Here is a 17,948-nt window from a genome sequence, read left to right on the forward strand (position 1 = left end):
GATTTCCCTTTCTCTTCTTTGTTCGCACAGCTCCCGGGGTTCAGCTTTGGATTTGGTCCCGCCTCTGCGTGTAGGTCGCCTGAGGGCGTCTGTTCTTCGCTCAGACAGGACGGGGTTAAAGGAGCAGCTGATTCGGGGGCTCTGGCTCACTCAGGCCGGGGGGAGGGAGGGGTACGGAGGCGGGGCGAGCCTGTGGCAGCAGAGGCCAGCGTGACGTTGCAGCAGCCTGAGGCGCGCCGTGCGTTCTCCCAGGGAAGTTGTCCCCGGATCACGGGAGCCTGGCCATGGAGGGCTGTACAAGCTTCCGGGAGGGGAGGTGTGGATAGTGACTTGTGCTTGCACACAGGCTTCTTAGTGGCGGCAGCAGCAGCCTTAGTGTTTCGTGCCGGTCTCTGGGGTCTGTGCTGATAGCCGCGGCTCACGCCCATCTCTGGAGCTCCTTTAAGCAGCACTCTTAATCCCCTCTCCTCGTGCACCCGAAACAATGGTTTCTTACCTCTTCGGCAGCTCTAGGGTTTTTCCGGGACCCCCTCCTGGCTAGCTGTGGGCACTAGCCCCCTTCAGGCTGTGTTCACGCAGCCAACCCCAGTCCTCTCCCCGGGATCTGACCTCCGAAGCCTGAGCCTCAGCTCCCAGCCCCCGCCCATCCTGGCGGGTGAGCAGACAAGCCTCTCGGGTTGGTGAGTGCTGGTCGGCGCCGAGCCTCTGTGCGGGAATCTCTCCGCTTTGCCCTCTGCACCCCTGTGGCTGCGCTCTCCTCCGTGGCTCCGAAGCTTCCCCCCCGCCCACCCCCGTCTCCGCCCACGAAGGGGCTTCCTAGTACGTGGAAACTGTTCTTCCTTCACATCTCCCTCCCCAAGGGGCAGGTCCCGTCCCTATTCTTTTGTCTCTGTTTTTTTTCTTTTTTCTTTTGCCCTACCCAGGTACGTGGGGAGTTTCTTGCCTTTTGGGAAGTCTGAGGTCTTCTGCCAGCGTTCAGTAGGTGTTCTGTAGGAGTTGTTCCACATGTAGATGTATTTTTGATGTATTTGTGGGGAGGAAGGTGATCTCCACGTCTTACTCCTCCGCCATCTTGAAGGCCCCCCCTGACTGTTTTGTTAATACACAACGAATGCTTCACTGAAAATTCCATTCGCTGTGACCTGGACTTTAATATGCAGCTGGAAAGTTCCATACATTTGCCAAATCTGTGTCTGCTGTGCATGCAGTTCTCCTTGTCAATTATCTTATAATGTGTGGTTAACTTTGTTTTCCTATGTGTGTGTGTGTGTGTGTGTATTTATATCCAAACTTTATGTAGAGTAGTTTTATATTCGGAGCAAAACTAAGAGGGAGGTACAGAGATATACCCCCTGCCTGCACACATGCACAGCCTCCCCATTATTAATATCCCCCACCAAATGGTGCAACTTTTTACCAAGGATGAACCTGTGTGGACACCTCATCATCACCCAAAGTTTGTGGTTTACATTAGGGTTCACTCTTGATGTTGCAGTCTGTGGGTTTGGACAAATGTATAATGACATGTATCCATCATTACAGTATCATACAAAGTATTTTCATTGCCCTAAAAATCCTCTGTGCTCCACCTGTTCATCCCTCCCATTTCCCAACCCATCAACCACTGATCTTTTTGCTGTCTCCATAGTTTCACCTTTTCTAGAATGTCCTAGGGTTGGAATCATCCTGTATGTGGCCTTTTCAGATTGGTTTCTTTCACTTAGTGCATTTACATTTCCTCCATGTCATTTCATGGCCTGATAGCTCATTTCCTTTCAGTGCTAAAGAAGATTCCATCCTATGATATAATTTTTGTGGTAAAGGTACATGATAATTCCAGACTGTGTAACCCAAGCATTATGTGAATGAACCAGAACTTTCTCAGCTTAGACATGCTTTCCTATTAATGATGTGATGTTATATCACCACACAGCAGTAAGGCACATAGGGTGACCAACCCTCCCAGTTTGTCCAGTGCTGCCCCAGTTTTAGCACTGACAGTCCTGCACCCAGAGAAGAACTTCAGTGTCAGATAAATGGGAGGGTTGCTCACCCTAAGTCGATTTTTAAAATCAAAGATACAAATTCACAGTTATAATATAGAATAATTACTGTAAAAGGCCAATGATATTATGATTCAAATATGAATATGAATTACAAATGGCTATAGATTCTTTGAAGGAGGGTCTTGCTATCTATATATATCTATATCTATGGCTCGTCTGTTTAAGCAGCAGGATTCCCCCCACACCATGAAGGTAAAAGTGGAGATATTTGGTGCCTTAAACAATGGTTTTGACATTTCTTTTCTCTGCAGACTCACTGGATCCAGTGTTCCTGACCTTATTGTGAGTATGAGCAACCAGATGTGGCTACATCTACAGTCTGATGACAGCATTGCCTCACCTGGATTTAAAGCTGTTTACCAAGGTATGGCCCGAACACACTTAGCAGCATTTAAAACCAGCTTTCCTGCAGAGGGCCAGGACCATTTTCTTTTTTTTAAAATTATTTATTTATTTAATTATTTATTTTTTGGGCTGTGTTGGGTCTTTGTTTCTGTGCGAGGGCTTCCTCTAGCTGTGGCAAGCGGGGACCACTCTTCATCGCGGTGCGCAGGCCTCTCACTGTCGCGGCCTCTCTTGTTGCGGAGCACAGGCTCCAGACGCGCAGGCTCAGCAGTTGTGGCTCACGGGCCTAGTTGCTCCGCGGCATGTGGGATCTTCCCAGACCAGGGCTCGAACCCGTGTCCCCTGCATTAGCAGGCAGATTCTCAACCACTGCGCCACCAGGGAAGCCCCCAGGACCATTTTCTATGTGTTAGATGTAAATAAAACTGACAAGTCAGAACAATGTTTAAAAATAAGGACTAATTATTTGCAACTTCCGTAATTAAAGTTCTACTTATAGCTGGTTTTTGCAAGGGAGAAATGTTAACTTCTCGAAAGCTTGGCTCGCCGTTACTGTGGCAAAACGAAGAGTGAGATCAAGTATAACATGTAAGACAGGAAATGTGTTCACACTTATCGATCTTGGCATTTTAGCTCTTCCTGAGGGAAATTGTTATGCTTATAACTAAGGGAAGCATTTTGAACAAAGTATGAATTTGAGTGGCATCAACTCGATGAAGTTTATTATATACATCCTCAGGTACAAATGTGTGGGTTTCTAATGGAAGACAGGGAAATCTGGACAGAGTTGGAAAAAATCTACTAAGTACTTGTATAGGAGAAAAATAACCTTGCTTTGAGAGTTATGAGTTATGCTTGCTCTGGGGAAGAGAATGCTCCTTCAGGGAAGTTTGCTTCGTCTCTGAGTCACGAGATGGTGAGGAGCCGCCACCCCAGTGAACCGTTTGCTGTGGTGAAGTAGCTGCTGTGCGGGTGACCAGGGCCCCGGGCTCTGTGTGCTGCCTCTTTAAACAGCCTCACCGGACTGTTCCACCTATATTGTTTCCTCTGGAGCTCCTAGGAAACACATCTTTTAACCGGAGCATATTGATTGGTATTTCTTAAAACGTTTCTTAATTATGAAAAACTTCAAAATGCAAACAGAAGTAGAAAGAATAATATAATGAACCTGAGATAACCTACATTTACAAACTTTTTTGCAAGACTCCCAGATAGTCTGCTGTTGACTCAAGTATTGACTGTACATGCAGGACACAGCTGCCCCGTCCATGTGCTCCTCTAGATTGTCAGCCTCTACTCAGCCCCGCCTTTCCTCAAGTACCCTACATCTTTTGGGAAATCAGTGATACTTCCTTCTATTAGTCGTTCCCAAAAGGTTCCAGGCTCACAGGCAAACCTTTATTCAATGACTACATCTTAAAAAAAATTAACTTCTCTCTTCCTATTCCCACCAAAAAAAAAGAAAACCCTGTCCCACTGCCACCCTCACAAAAACAAAATCAACAAACTGCTTACTACTTCCAGGTTCTCAGAGGTTTAGTTCACATAACCCCCTTCTTGTGCACTTTGGTTTCGAAGGTGACAGGGCAGCAGCCAGGCTAGCCTCACCTGTCTTTCAGGGCACACCATGATCCATGGGTCAGTGTCTCTTGATTGCTAGAAACGGTAAAGAACTGAGAATGAAACAAGGTAGAAGAGGAATCTGAGACTGGAATATGAAGAATAAAAATGATCTTCATGATCTTCCAACCTCAGGGCACCTAGAATAGCTGTCAGGAGGCACATCTGTTTTAACTGGCAAAAACACACACACACAAGAACACACAGACCATTTAACTTTCGATCTGTGCTTTCATGTTCTCTATGTCAGTAATTAAATAGTTTTGACTCAAGAAACATTTAAGAAGGCTTATGAGCATGCTAAATTCTTCCTTTGGGGTTATGCAAAAGCAAAATGGTGATGGATCACTGCTTAGACCCTTCGTATATTTGACTAAAAGAAATAAATTGTTCTCCTGTGCCCAAGATGAAATGTGTCCCCAGATATGATACAATGAACTTACTAACAATGTTTTATAAATTATTATATAAAACTACTTATTTATGAAACTTAAAATATATATTTAAGCTGCCATTTTACATATACTGCCATACTTTGAATAAACCACAACTAATTTGAAGTGATTTTCAGTAAGATTGAAAAGAACATATTCTCATGTTGAATTCAAGTTATAGTCATGAGAAGTCTTTTCAGAATCATTTTATACTATCTTACAAATACCTTTGCACTGATAGTTGATCAAAATTACCAGGACAATTTTAAACAGACAATTTTTTTTTCCCCCCACACACACTGTATTTTATTTTTACAAGAGATAAATAAACTGACACAAAGCATTTTAAATGGATGACCACAACAAAAGCAACAATGATTGCAATTACCAAACACGAAACACACTAATACTATGTCAGAATATTGATATTCAGTCCAGTAATGCTCCACTGTAACAGGTCCTTTACTTTGCAGTGCAAATTGATTTGTATATTTTTTGCCTCTGAGTCCTTGTGGGTTTTTTTTTTTAATTCAAACAGAAAGTCACAAAAATTATAATCATCCTCATCAGTTCACTCAGTCCCATGTAATTAATTTTTTTTCATCTTGATCTTTTGTTAGTACTTTTATGAATTCATCAGTTTTCCATTAGAGTTCTGAAAATGCTTATTCATTCAGTTCAGCAGTATAGTCAGTTACCAGAAACCGGTGCTTGTCAGAGTCTTTTCCATGAACTCCTTGAAGATGAAACAAGGAACATTTTTGCAAAAGCATCAGAGTACACACAGAACTGTCTGTAAATGACAAAAGACTTAAAAATGACCACGGTTAAAGATTTGATGAAAGTTGATAATAATGCAATTGACAAGGAAATTTAGTTATTTCTGAGATATACATTTTAAAGTAATAACTAGAATTATGACTTATAACATTATACCAGAACATACGATTTTTAGAAATTTCATGTAATGTCTGAAACATTTATATTAACATATTTCCATACAAATAACCCAAGGAAAGTTTAGTATTAGTTGTTTTTCTGCAGGTTCTTATTAGTCATCAATTTTATACACATCAGTGTATACATGTCAATCTCAATTGCCCAATTCAGCACACCACCATCCCCACCACTCCGCAGTTTTCCCCCCTTGGTGTCCATACGTTTGTTCTCTACATCTGTCTCAACTTCTGCCCTGCAAACCGGTTCATCTGTACCATTTTTCTAGGTTCCACATACATGCGTTAATATACGATATTTGTTTTTCTCTTTCTGACTTACTTCACTCTGTATGACAGTCTCTAGGTCCATCCACGTCTCAACAAATGACCCAATTTCGTTCCTTTTTATGGCTGAGTAATATTCCATTGTATATATGTACCACATCTTCTTTATCCATTTGTCTGTCGATGGGCATTTAGGTTGCTTCCATGACATGGCTATTGTAAATAATGCTGCAATGAACATTGGGTTCATGTGTCTCTTTGAATTATGGTTTTCTCTGGGTATATGCCCAGTAGTGGGATTGCTGGATCATATGGTAATTCTATTTTTAGTTTTTTAAGGAACCTCCATACTGTTCTCCATAGTGGCTGTATCAATTTACAATCCCACCAACAGTGCAAGAGGGTTCCCTTTTCTCCACACCCTCTCCAGCATTTGTTGTTTGTAGATTTTCTGATGATACCCATTCTAACTGGTGTGAGGTGATACCTCATTGAAGTTTTGATTTGCATTTCTCTAATAATTAGTGATATTGAGCAGCTTTTCATGTGCTTCTTGGCCATCTGTATGTCTTCTTTGGAGAAAAGTCTATTTAGGTCTTCTGCCCATTTTTTGATTGGGTTGTTTGTTTTTTTAATATTGAGCTGCATGAGCTGTTTATATATTTTGGAGATTAATCCTTTGTCCGTTGATTCGTTTGCAAATATTTTCTCCCATTCTGAGGGTTGTCTTTTCATCTTGTTTATGGTTTCCTTTGCTGTGCAAAAGCTTTGAAGTTTCATTAGGTCCCATTTGTTTATTTTTGTTTTTATTTCCATTACTCCAGGAGGTGGATCAAAAAAGATCTTGCTGTGATTTTTGTCACAGAGTGTTCTTCCTATGTTTTCCTCTAAGAGTTTTATAGTGTCCGGTCTTACATTTAGGTCTCGAATCCATTTTGAGTTTATTTTTGTGTATGGTGTTAGGGAGTGTTCTAATTTCATTCTTTTACATGTAGCTGTCCAGTTTTCCCAGCACCACTTATTGAAGAGACTGTCTTTTCTCCATTGCATATCTTTGCCTCCTTTGTCATAGATTAGTTGACCATAGGTGCATAGGTTTATCTCTGGGCTTTCTATCGTGTTCCATTGATCTATGTTTCTGTTTTTGTGCCAGTACCATATTGTGTTGATTACTGTAGCTTTGTAGTATAGTCTGAAGTCAGGGAGTCTGATTCCTCCAGCTCCGTTTTTTTCCCTCAAGACTGCTTTGGCTATTCGGGGTCTTTTGTGTCTCCATACAAATTTAAGATGATTTGTTCTAGTTCCGTAAAAAATGCCATTGGTAACTTGATAGGGATTGCATTGAATCTGTATATTGCTTTGGGTAGTATAGTCATTTTCACAATATTGATTCTTCCAATCCAAGAACATGGTATATCTCTCCATCTGTTGGTATCATCTTTAATTTCTTTCACCAGTGTCTTATAGTTTTCTGCATAAAGGCCTTTTGTCTCCCTAGGTAGGTTTATTCCTAGGTATTTTATTCTTTTTGTTGCAATGGTAAATGGGAGTGTTTCCATAATTTCTCTTTCAGATTTTTCATCATTAGTGTGTAAGAATGCAAGAGATTTCTGTGCATTAATTTTGTATCCTGCAACTTTACCAAATTCATTGATTAGCTCTAGCAGTTTTCTGGTGGCATTTTTAGGATTCTCTATGTATAGTACCATGTCATCTGCAAACAGTGACAATTTTACTTCTTCTTTTCCAATTTGTATTCCTTTTATTTCTTTTTCTTCTCTGATTGCCGTGGCTAGGACTTCCAAAACTATGTTGAATAATACTGGTGAGAGTGGACGTCCTTGTCTCGTTCCTGATCTTAGAGGAAATGCTTTCAGTTTTTCACCATTGAGAATGATGTTTGCTGTGGGTTTGTCGTATATGGCCTTTATTATGTTGAGGTAGGTTCCCTCTATGCCCACTTTCTGGCGAGTTTTCATCATAAATGGGTGCTGAATTTTGTCAAAAGCTTTTTCTGCATCTATTGAGATGATCATATGGTTTTTATTCTTCAATTTGTTAGTATGGTGTATCACATTGATTGATTTGCATATATTGAAGAATCCTTGGATCCCACTTGATCTTGGTGTATGATCCTTTTAATGTGTTGTTGGATTCTGTTTGCTAGTATTTTGTTGAGGATTTTTGCATCTATATTCATCAGTGATATTGGTCTGTAATTTTCTTTTTTTGTAGTATCTTTGTCTGGTTTTGGTATCAGGGTGATGGTGGCCTCATAGAATGAGTTTGGGAGTGTTCCTTCCTCTGCAATTTTTTGGAAGAGTTTGAGAAGGATGGGTGTTAGCTCTTCTCTAAATGTTTGATGGAATTCACCTGTGAAGCCACCTGGTCCTGGACTTTTGTTTGTTGGAAGATTTTTAATCACAGTTTCAATTTCATTACTTGTGATTGGTCTGTTCATACTTTCTGTTTCTTCCTGGTTCAGTCTTGGAAGGTTATACCTTTCTAAGAATTTGTCCATTTCTTCCAGGTTGTCCATTTTATTGGCATAGAGTTGCTTGTAGTAGTCTCTTAGGATGCTTTGTATTTTTGCGGTGTCTGTTGTAACTTCTCCTTTTTCATTTCTAATTTTATTGATTTGAGTCCTCTTCCTCCTTTTCTTGATGAGTCTGGCTAATGATTTATCAAATTTGTTTATCTTCTCAAAGAAGCAGCTTTTAGTTTTATTGATCTTTGCTATTGTTTTCTTTGTTTCTATTTCATTTATTTCTGCTCTGATCTTTATGATTTCTTTCCTTGTGCTAACTTTGGGTTTTGTTTGTTCTTCTTTCTCTAGTTCCTTTAGGTGTAAGGTTAGATTGTTTACTTGAGATTTTTCTTGTTTCTTGAGGTAGGCTTGTATAGCTATAAACTTCCCTCTTAGAACTGCTTTTGCTGCATCCCAGAGGTTTTGGATCGTCGTGTTTTTTGATTTCCTCTTTGATTTCTTCAGTGATCTCTTGGTTGTCTAGTAGTGTATTGTTTAGCCTCCATGTGTTTGTGTTTTTTACGGTTTTCCCCTGTAATTCATTTCTAATCTCATAGTGTTGTGGTCAGAAAAGATGCTTGATACGATTTCAGTTTTCTTAAATTTACTGAGGCTTGATTTGTGACCCAAGATGTGATCTATCCTGGAGAATGTTCCATGAGCACTTGAGAAGAATGTGTAATCTGCCGTTTTGGATGGAATGTCCCATAAATATCAATTAAGTCTATCTGGTCTATTGTGTCATTTAAAGCTTCTATTTCCTTATTTATTTTCATTTTGGATGATCTGTCCAGTGGTGTAAGTGAGGTGTTAAAGTCCCCCACTATTATTGTGTTACTGTCGATTTCCTCTTTTATAGCTGTTAGCAGTTGCCTTATGTATTGAGGTGCTCCTATGTTGGGTGCATATGAATTTATAATTGTTATATCTTCTTCTTGGATTGATCCCTTGATCATTATGTAGTGTCCTTCCTTGTGTCTTGTAACATTCTTTATTTTAAAGTCTATTTTATCTGATATGAGTATAGCTACTCCAGCTTTCTTTTGATTTCCATTTGCATGGAATATCTTTTTCCATCCCCTCACTTTCAGTCTGTATGTGTCCCTAGGTCTGAAGTGGGTCTCTTGTAGACAGCATATATATGGGTCTTGTTTTTGTGTCCATTCAGCAAGCCTGTGTCTTTTGGTTGGAGCATTTAATCTATTCACGTTTAAGGTAATTATCGATATGTGTGTTCCTATGACCATTTTCTTAATTGTTTTGGGTTTGTTTTTGTAGATCCTTTTCCTCTCTTGTGTTTCCCACTTAGAGAAGTTCCTTTAGCATTTTTGGTAGAGCTGGTTTGGTGGTGCTGAATTCTCTTAGCTTTTGCTTGTCTATAAAGCTTTTGATTTCTCCATTGAATCTGAATAAGATCCTTGCCGGGTAGAGTAATCTTGGTTGTAGGTTCTTCCCTTTCATCAGTTTAAGTATATCATGCCACTCCCTTCTGGCTTGTAGAGTTTCTGCTGAGAAATCAGCTGTTAACCTTATGGGAGTTCCCTTGTGTGTTATTTGTTGTTTTTCCCTTGCTGCTTTCAATAATTTTTCTTTGTCTTTAATTTTTGCCAATTTGATTACTATGTGTCTCGGCGTGTTTCTCCTTGGTTTTATCCTGTATGGGACTCTCTGCACTTCCTGGACTTGGGTGGCTATTTCCTTTCCCATGTTAGGGAAGTTTTCGACTATAATCTCTTCAAATATTTTCTCAGGTCCTTTCTCTCTCTCTTCTCCTTCTGGGACCCCTATAATGCGAATGTTGTTGCATTTAATGTTGTCCCAGAGGTCTCTTAGGCTGTCTTCATTTCTTTTCATTCTTTTTTCTTTATTCTGTTCTGCAGCAGTGAATTCCACCATTCTGTCTTCCTGGTCACTTATCCGTTCTTCTGCCTCACTTATCCGTTATTCTGCCTCACTTATCCGTTATTCTGCTATTGATTCCTTCTAGTGCATTTCTCATTTCACTTATTGTATTGTTCATCTCTGTTTGTTTGTTCTTTAATTCTTCTAGATCTTTGTTAAGCATTTCTTTCATCTTCTCGATCTTTGCCTCCATTCTTTTTCCGAGGTCCTGGATCATCTTCACTATCGTTATTCTGAATTCTTTTTCTGGAATATTGCCTATCTCCATTTCATTTAGTTGTTTTTCTGGGGTTTTATCTTGTTCCTTCATCTGGTACATAGCCCTCTACCTTTTCATCTTGTCTATCTTTCTGTGAATGTGGTTTTTGTTCCACAGGCTGCAGGATTGTCGTTCTTCTTGCTTCTGCTGTCTGCCCTCTGGTGGATGAGGCTATCTAAGAGGCTTGTATAAGTTTCCTGATGGGGTGGACTGGTAAACAGACAATTTTTAAACAGACAATTTTTACTGACACACACAAGATCCATTATTTGAAAGAAACTGCTCATGATAAACTATAATCTAAGAAAATATACAATAAGCATTCAGAATAAAACAATATATGTTCCACATAACTTTTTTAAAAATTAATTAATTAATTTTTATTTTTGGCTGCGTTGGGTCTTCGTTGCTGTGTGCAAGCTTTCTCTAGTTGTGGTGAGCGAGGGCTACTCTTTGTTGCGGTGCACGGGCTTCTGATTGCGGTGGCTTCTCTTGTTGCGGAGCACGGACCCTAGGCATGCAGGCTTCATTAGTTGTGGCACGCGGGCTCAGTAGTTGTGGCTCGCAGACTCTAGAGTGCAGGCTCAGTAGTTGTGGCGCATGGGCTTCATTGCTCTGTGGCATGTGGGATCTTCCCGGACCAGGGATCGAACCTATGTCCCCTGCATTGGCAGGCGGATTCTTAACCACTGTGCCACTAGGGAAGTCCCCACATAACTACTTAAATTTTCAAAACTTTAGATACTTCCCTTAAGTTTCAAAATTCTAAGGAAGTAACAAATTTAAAAGAACAGTAATACAATAAAATTGGTGGTTATTTTATTTGGATTATTTTACTGTAGGGGAACTGTTACAAAGAAAGAAATAATTTGTAAGTTATTGTCAGGAAAAATTGGGAAAGTGACATGGGAGGAGATGCAGTTGATTATTACCCTGTGGGTATTGAAGATTTTTGCATCTGTTAGCAATTTTGTTTCAGTGTTGCTAATGGTCTATATATGCATTTTCTTTGAATTCTCCTTCAAAACAGTTTGTTAAATATCTTACTGGTTTCTTCATTAATTACAGAGTTCATTGAAATCTTTGACATGACAGATGTGTGCGTACGTAAGTGAAAATGAAAGAAATATTAATCTGGAGAGCTGGGATTTTATTTTCTTCAATTTTACTTTGTGAATTTGAGTAAAGAAACAGTATGCTCTTGTCTTCCAAGTGTCCACTGTAGGGTAGTCAGGAGCCGAGAAAAAAGCAGCTAGTGGTTACTGCACACTAAGCCAATGAGGCAGGTAATTAAAAGCATCTCCCAATGTCAAAACAATAAAGACGGTAGGTGATGGTGTCCTGAGTCCAACAGTGAAGGCAGCATAACAGGGCTACACCCTTGCCTTGTGGGATGAAGGATAATAGTCACAGCGTTGAAAAGTCCTGTGCTGATGAGGGGGCTCCACAGGAGTGTCCTTATATACAAAGTGTGAAAGACTCCTCCTTGCTGGAGACATGGGCTGCGATGGGGACTTCATGACTCTTTTTTAATAAGAAATGCTACAAGAAAAAATGGTATTTACATCCCATGCGAAGGTTAGGACTTGAATGCACAGATAATTGCTGAATACCTCTGACATTTGGGTTTTTAGAGTTGACCTTTAATTGAACTTCTACATGACTGTGCCTTATTTAAGAAAGCACAGCAGAGATATAATCCTTTCCACATGACCTGCACTTGCTACTGCTTTTGGTAGAATCTAAATGCATCTGTGAAATACCAGACACTTCCCAACAGGGCAAATGACAGTAAATTAAGTCATGCAGTTTGAAGACACATATCATAAAGACTAGGATACAGACTCGAGAGAGGAGCATCTTTCCCAAATTGAGGATCCTTAACTACTAAGGGATGTCAGTCTTCTCAATTACAACACAAATATTCTTCCAAATGTCCTGTTTCAGTTTGAATGACCATACAGCATTCATTATAATCACATTTACTTCTAATTAGTAGTCTGTTAACAGTCTCGGTAGCCTATTAGTGGCTACAACCTAAGATGTCATGGAAATGTGGATGGTTGTCAATCCTTGAGAAACTGCCAGTTCAAAGCCATTTATTATTTTTGACAGAACAATATTCTGTAGTTAAAAAGATAATTAAAACAGAGGACTAATATAAGATTTGAGAACTTTAAAAATTGAGAGAATATAATATATCAAAAGAAGACATCCTATGGACCTAGAGATTACCATACTAAGTGAAGTAAGCCAGAGAAAGACAAATATCATATGATATCACTTATATGTGGAATCTAAAAGAAAAAGATACAAATGAACTTATTTACAAAACAGAAGTAGAGTCACAGATGTGGAAAACAAACTTATGGTTACCAAAAGGGAAAGGGGGAGGGAGAGAGAAATTAGGAGATTGGGATTAACATAGACACACTACTATGTACATAATAGATAAACAACAAAGACCTACTGCATAGCACATGGACCTATACTCAATATTTTATATATTATATACATACATATAACTGAATCACTGTGCTGTACATCTGAAACTAACATGACATTGTAAATCAACTATATGTCAATAAAGAAATAAAGTAAAATAAATAAATTAATTAAAAAAAAGAAGACATTCTCGAAACTGGTATTTCCAGAGTGCTATATTAAGCTATCAATTGGAGATAAAATAAAAACCATTTGTAAAGGTGAGCAGCAAATACATAAATAATTACACTATTTGACTGAAAATATTGTTGTGTATTGTATTATCAGAAACTATATACAGCTGATACTTACACATGGTTTCACTTTCTAGGTTTTGATACTGCGTGATTTTATCTAACACCACTGTGATAGTTTAGTATACAGGCTCTGAAGCCAGAGTACCCAGGGTCCTCTCTCTGCCACTTAGCTGAGCAAGCTGTTTAAGCTCTTTGTGTGTCAGACTCCTCATTTTTTTAAAAAGGGAGAAAATAATAATGACACCAATTTCATTAGTATGTTGTAAAAATCAGTTGACCTAAAATGTGGAAAGCACGTAGAGGAGAAATGCTAACTATTATTTGCATATGCATTTTCCTCTTTTAATTTTGAGTTTATTCTACAAGTAAGAATTTTTTATTGCTTATAGTAAAATATGTAAGAATTGTAAGTGCCCCTTCCAGGTTACTTCCTCCAGGCAACAGCTCTCAATATTTCCTTGTGTGTCCTTCCAGAATTTTCAATACATACAACACCAAACCTGAAGTCATGCTTTGTCTCTTGGCTTATAAACTCTAGACGAACTTTGATGGACAAGAAACGTCACGCCATCTTATTTTAAAATCAATTTGAATTTCTTTCAGAGACTCCATCCTAACCAAGAGGCAGTAAGTTTAATCTTGGTTGTGACCGGAGGGGCCCCACGCCAGCCCTTTCCTTCCTGTCCACCCCCATCTCACCAAGATGCTGAAAATTCCCCGAACATTGTGGGGATACAGAATGTTTGGGGGTCCTCAAAACTTTGAGTCGTGCTTGTTACTCTGACACTTTGGGCACGGTCGTCTCTCACAGAAGCTCCCCAGTGAGCCCTGCACTGGCAGCCGCCCCTCCCCAGGGGCACAGTGGTGTTGAAGTGGCCTCTTGGGGATGATGGGTCGGGAGAGCTCTGGGTCCACGCCACCCACCTGTGCACCTGCATCGCCAGGCTCTCAGTCTCGGGTGCCCCTGGGTTTCTCCATTTGCTCCCACCTCTGTCACCTCCCCCCAGGTTGCCTAGGAAGCATATGCACTCACTCAGCTTAGTCTTTTAAGGAAGAGTTTGTGATACAGCAGCTGGGGCAAAGAAGCACAGAGGAAGGCTTGGCTGTGCTTGGGAATCACAGGGCGTGGAAGGGTGAGCAGAGAAAAACTCAAATTAAAATACAAATGTAATCACTGTGGAGAGCTCAAGGCCAGCGGAAGGAAAATAAACATATAAATTATCTTGCTAGACTTGTGTTTGTGTGTATATGTGTAATTTATATATGTTTACATATACATATATACATACATCTGTGTATATAAATATATTTATATATGGAGGGAGAGAATATGCTGATAATTAAGAAAATTATTGGCGAACATTATGCAAAGTTTAAAAAATGAGAATTCTTTAGGGAGATATGTCATACATCTAAGAAAGCAATCAAAGAGAGGTGGGTTTTGTTTGTTTAAAAGCTTTTTACATATGAAAATATTTAATTCAAAATAATCTGCTCAAAAACCCAAAAGGTAAAAAATATGATGTAAATAATTATAATATAGCTGTATAAGCAATACTATTCATCTATTAAATAAACTGTATAAAACCTAATATGTGTATATAATATACAATTGTATATTATATAATTGCATATAATATATATAATTCATAAATACATAAATCATATATAATTCATACGTATGTAAGTCATATATGTAACTCACATATATGTATAATTAATATATATATATAATAGAATGATATATTGAGAAAGCTAACCCGCTTAGTGCATAAGCGGGTTAGCTTTTTCTACTTTATGTTTCAAAATTCCTATCGTATGTAAGGTAAATACTGAGGATCAAAAACAAATTTTGTAAACCAATCTTACATTTAATAATACAGAAGGATTCTTGTTAAAATATTATAATAATGTAATAGAGCTTGAGATTATTTACATTTAAAATAACATACATTATATATTACAACAGATTGTTTTTATTCAGTAGAAGAGAAAGGAAAACAAAATCTCAATTCAGGGGTGGGCTTTCCGCGACCACTGTCTCTTCTAGCACTGAGGAAGGTTGACAAGAAGCAAGCACATAACGTCTGGATATTCAAACAAATACGAGTTTGCAGTGCTGGCGGCCCTGCATTTTTATGGCTTCACTCTATAGTTAAGTGGGTTAACTTTGGATCATTTTTTGTCACAAAAATAATGTTCAGTTAGACTTCATTACACATGTGGATGAACTGATTTCCACAAATCATGTTTTATGTAATTTACCATAGCTATTTAAATTTTAGCAGGGGGTATATTAAAGGAAATGTTCCCTGTGATGTGCTGCTGTGTGGTAAAACAAGACCTGTTTTAAGCTCATGCTAAGAATTGTTTCAATAAAAGTTGAGCTCAACAATACTGTTTGATACCAGAAACAGAATTGTCTCCTAGGTCCTGTGAACACACTGATAAGGGAGCCGGTAAAGATAAGTTTAGGTGTCTCAATCTGTAATCTGTGATCCCAGGTGTTCGTGATGCACTGAAGAGGGGGAGATATGATCTAGTTCAGAGAGCAGCATCTCTTCTCCATTCTTGGTGGACAGCATTGCTCCTACAGTATCAAGGTTGTTGAATCTTTGAGATACTTGTGATGGTTAATTTTATGGGTCAGCTTGACTGGCCACAGGGTGCCCAAACATTTTGTCAAACATTATTCTGGGTGTGTCTGCAGGGCTGTTTCTGGATGAGGTTAACATTTGAAAGGGTGGACTGAGTAAAACAGATCAGCCTCCCCAGTGTGGGTAGGCCTCATCCAGTCAGTTGAAGGTCTGAATAGAACCACAGGCTGAATGAAGAAAAGTTGCTCTCTCTGCCTGTCTTTGAGCTAGAACATTGGGCATCTCCTGCCTTTGATCTCAGATTTGGACTGGAACTTACACCACTGGCTCTCTTGGGTCTGGACACCTCAGTTGCCATAATCATGTAAGCCAATTCCTTATAATAAATTAATTTCAGTAGGTAGGTAGGTAGATAGATAGATAGATAGATAGAGTTGGAGGTAGATGTGGGGATAGAGACAGAGATAAAGATAGAAATATCCTATTGGTTCTGTTTCTCTGAAGAACCCTGACCAACACACTGTTTCTCTACTTGAATGGTTGGATTTGCTCCAGCTGCTAGGCACAGACCCTTCCTGGCCCTCTGTGTGAGTAATTGCACATTTAAAAGGGGTCAAGTGGAGTTAAAGGTGCAGTGTGTGTGTGACCACTGAACAGAGGAAATCCCACTGGTCCGCACAGAAAGTGAGCCCATGGCCCTGGCCTTGTAGCCTGAAGCTGATACTCAGACAAGGTCAGGCAGGAACATGCCTGCCAGTAACAGAGTGATGCCTAAAACCCTAAAGATGAAGTAAAGTCGTATGAAATAGCTTCATGTAAACTTTTAATTTTGTGCAAAATCCAAGTTGAACCCACCAAGGATTTATAATGTGTATTTCCTTTTTCACAACTGATATGGTCTTGTATCTAAAGTGTATTTAAAAATGTTTTCAAAGACCTGATTTAAATCTATGACAAATGAACCTTTGTGCTGGATGCTGACTCTGAGCTGGATTTGTTTGGGAGGGTGTATGAGGGGAGCACTGTGAAATACCTGCAAGGAAGAGAAGGAAGCAGAATGGGGCAGAGGGAGAAGCTGAACAGTGCGCAGGTACACCTGGTACCCTGGCCGAACCCAGGGAAACCTCGGGAGCTGGGACAGCCCTTCAGAGTTTTCCCAAACTGAAGCAAGAGGGCGGGGCTGGTACCATTAGCCATTGATGAGGGCTGCCCGCAGGGAGCGGGCACAACCCTGTTTGACGTGATTCCTGGAGAGGGATGCAGCTGTGAGCTCCAGCAGCAGAGAGGCTGAGTGCCTTGGTTCTGAAGCAGGGATGTGGGTGGTACCCAGAGGTCCACTGCCCCACACACCATCACTTCTCCCAACCTGGGCACGACTTCTCTAGGATTCTAACTGGCCTCATTTCCTAGAAAAACGTACAATACATACTCATGACCATTTCTTGGCTTCCGCCTCTGCTGGTCTAGGTGGCTCCCCTAATGCCAGACGGATGATTTCTGCACAAATTCCCAAGGTGCCTGCGGTTAGACCTTTCATGGGTATCATCTGCTTCTCACTCTGCGTGTGGGTTCAGGTCAGCCGGGGCCCTTGGTAGGGTATAGGACAGTGGGGTGTGTAAGGTCTGTGGTTCTGTGATGCTGAGGCTGCATTGCAGGGACGTTTCTGTGAGAAGGAGCAGGTATACAACTCCTGGAAAGTCCGTCACAGTATCTGTGCCCCACCAGTGCCAGCAGACGGAGTGTGTTAACACCTTTCTCCTGTCTTCCCATTCCATTCTCTGCCTGGTGACTGAATGACCTTCCGTACCTGCGCCTGGCCTGCCCTGCCCTCCACATGGCCCAAGCACAGCAGATGAGATAAAATCCTCATCCTCTCCAGACGGCTGCCTCTCTGCACTGCGCTGAGGCCACGCTTGTACCTTGCACGTCACGCCCTTTCTCCCATCACTGCTTGTGTGATTCTCTCCCTTGAGGGTCCCCAAACACTCTCTCCACCCAGGAATGTCCTCCCTGTCCATCAAGACCCATCTCGAGTGTGGTCCACGGGCAGAGGCTTTTCCCTGGACAACTGCTTCCATTGTTTCTAGCAGCTCTTGGTCACATCTCCCTTTTAGCCACGATGACATTTTTAATAGTTAGTCCTTGAGAACAGAGACCCATTTTATTCAGCTTTCTATCTCCAGGCTATCAGGGTACATGGTGTCTTCATCTGGTGAGCAATAAACTGTAACTGA

General features: G+C 40.3%; 1 protein-coding gene across 1 annotated transcript in view; it reads left to right on the forward strand.

Moving 5' to 3' along the window:
- The window catches only part of CSMD1 (CUB and Sushi multiple domains 1), a 1,818,880-nt gene that overhangs the window by 1,420,524 nt on the left and 380,408 nt on the right, over positions 1-17,948 (forward strand). Inside the window, exon 12 of the mRNA XM_061177359.1 lies at positions 2,318-2,430. Within this exon, the coding sequence (XP_061033342.1) occupies positions 2,318-2,430 (113 nt within the window). The remainder of the gene's footprint in view (positions 1-2,317; positions 2,431-17,948) is intronic.

Source organism: Eubalaena glacialis, chromosome 20, assembly GCF_028564815.1.
Source record: "Eubalaena glacialis isolate mEubGla1 chromosome 20, mEubGla1.1.hap2.+ XY, whole genome shotgun sequence".
NCBI lineage: Eukaryota > Metazoa > Chordata > Mammalia > Artiodactyla > Balaenidae > Eubalaena > Eubalaena glacialis.